Source organism: Nelusetta ayraudi, unplaced genomic scaffold (genome assembly GCF_046127955.1).
Source record: "Nelusetta ayraudi isolate G7.1 ecotype Tasmania unplaced genomic scaffold, CSIRO-AGI_Nayr_v1 ptg000042l, whole genome shotgun sequence".
Lineage (NCBI taxonomy): Eukaryota > Metazoa > Chordata > Actinopteri > Tetraodontiformes > Monacanthidae > Nelusetta > Nelusetta ayraudi.
The window spans coordinates 22,492,501-22,494,731 of NW_027466092.1; the positions used below are offsets into that span (position 1 = coordinate 22,492,501).

A 2,231-nucleotide genomic window follows, 5' to 3' on the forward strand; every position below is an offset into this window, starting at 1 on the left:
GGTCGATGGTTGGACCAGAGGCCAAAAATTGGAGAAGCCACCATTTGCCCAAGACTGTAGGCTGCCACGATCCAGCCCAGGAACGTAGCATTAGCACTGTCATCAATCTGTGGCACACAAACATGTAACTGTAGACCGGATAATATGCAGTTTTAATTTGTCTGCAGTTTTGATTTCATTGCGAAAATGCAAATAAAAAAAGGAGGGGGGGGGGGAATGCTAGCATGTTAGAACCAATGTATGCATTTACTTCATGATAAACATGCATGGGAAAAAAAATATGGAAGTCAGTTAAACCAAACCTTTTCCAAATATGGCCACAGTGATGTGATGACAATTGTGAACCCTATAAGAAAAAACACTTAAACTTCTGCTGTTTTGGGACTCTGAACTCACGAAAAGAAAAAAAGACAACAGATTACATATGGGAACAATATGTGGCATAACTCTTTTCTATGAAATACTATCATGTTGCAATGCTGGGCAGTCTCACCAACACTGCTGAGAAACATGGTAAAATACATGACACGGATGGACCTCCACCGACTGCAGTAATCCCCATCCTCGACGTCCTCACTATGTGACAGCGAAAACACAAAGGACAACCAGTTTGAGATAGTTAACACACGTTAAATAAATATAACAAATTGTTACTTTCAAACAGCATTATTTGCCCCCCAGTGTGTGAGTGAGAGAGAGAGAGAGAGAGAGAGAGAGAGAGAGAGAGAGAGAGAGAGAGAGAGAGAGTGAGAGAGAGAGAGAGAGAGAGAGGGAGAGAGAGAGAGAGAGAGAGAACAAAGTAAGCAACGTTCAGTGCATACACTCCATGAATGAGGTTACGGGGATATTATGTTAATGGTAGCTGAACTCTGCACTTACCGACTTGCATCATCGCGGAGTAATGGAGTCGTCTCTTCGGAGTCAACAAACTGAGACATATTTGCTATTAAAAAAAAAGAAAAAAAAACATTTAGGATATTCAGTCAGTCCTACTCATACGTAGCCTTGTAGCCCCGGGTCATTGAACTGCAATGCTAATGGTAGCAACAACTCTTAAAAAACAAAAACAAAACAAAACAAACTACAAAGTGCTAGGTAGCTAAAGTAGCAGCATCAAGAAACTATCGTGACGTCTTATAAATCATACATACCAGACTTCCAATCGCGTGAAATGTAGTAGTAATGATAATAATGATAATATTATTAATAAATAATATCAGTACGCATTAAGAAAGTCCGAAGTACTCTATTATTGACGGCCAACAGTCGCTTTCATCAAGCGTAACTTCCGGCGGTAGTTTTCAAAATAATATAGCCGTACGTTCTTCGTTCGCCTATATTATGTGGGTGTAAGAAAACAATAAACGGGACAGGAGACGAGGTCACAGGTCCAACAGTCATCTGCTTCTCTCTTTACTTTTTTCCGGTGTAGGTACAGAATCTGTCCGGGGCTATGGAATGTGTCCGGGGTCCGCCATTTCCGGCAATTTCAATGACGTTGCAAACTGTCATTGGCTTAGCGCTGTCCGGGGGTTCGGCGTCGACGACGTCGCATACAGCAACTCTATTAGGACAAACTACAAACGATAGATAGAGAGATAGATAGATAGATAGATAGATAAATAGATACATAGAGAGATAGATAATGTTATATCTATCTATCTAAGCTCACATATATTTTCATGACTGGTCTGCCCCAAAACATATGTTCCTATCCATAATTGCCCTCCCAAAATTTTCCATCTTGCATCCATCCATCTATCTAACTGTCTATTCATCTGTCTAACTATCTATATATCTATCTAAGCTTCATGTGCACACGAAACCACCTCCTGGCCTAGTGTATAATCACAGGCAGCTGTGTCTGAACCACATAATGTGTGACGCATTGAATTTTTGTCTGTTGGAAATATTGGATTATTGGACTATGAATTACAAAAAATGTATGACCAAATACTTTCTGTACATAAATGATCACATATGTGTATATACATATATATATATATATATATATATATATATATATATATATATATATATATATATATATATATATATATATATATATATATATATATATATATATATATATACATATATATACATATATATATATACATATATATATATATATATATATATATATATATATATATATATGTATTTTTTTTATGTATTCTGTGTGTGTAAATTTTCCTAATACACTGAGATAAAAATAACCCAGCTAAAAA

At 36.7% G+C, this 2,231-nt stretch overlaps 1 protein-coding gene across 2 annotated transcripts in view; it reads right to left on the reverse strand.

Moving 5' to 3' along the window:
* The window catches only part of mfsd8 (major facilitator superfamily domain containing 8), a 4,066-nt gene extending 2,760 nt beyond the window's left edge, over nucleotides 1-1,306 (reverse strand). Inside the window, exons 1-5 of one of the 2 annotated variants that reach the window (XM_076035473.1) lie at nucleotides 1,152-1,306; nucleotides 880-943; nucleotides 494-576; nucleotides 303-346; nucleotides 1-107 (exon numbers count right to left, since the gene is read on the reverse strand). The exon at nucleotides 1-107 is cut by the window's left edge and continues 134 nt beyond it. In XM_076035473.1, the coding sequence (XP_075891588.1) occupies nucleotides 1-107; nucleotides 303-346; nucleotides 494-576; nucleotides 880-938 (293 nt within the window). In that variant the 5' untranslated portion in view covers nucleotides 939-943; nucleotides 1,152-1,306. The remainder of the gene's footprint in view (nucleotides 108-302; nucleotides 347-493; nucleotides 577-879; nucleotides 944-1,151) is intronic. The other variant, XM_076035474.1, reaches the window with a different exon arrangement.
* Between the last annotated feature and the right edge of the window lie 925 nt (nucleotides 1,307-2,231).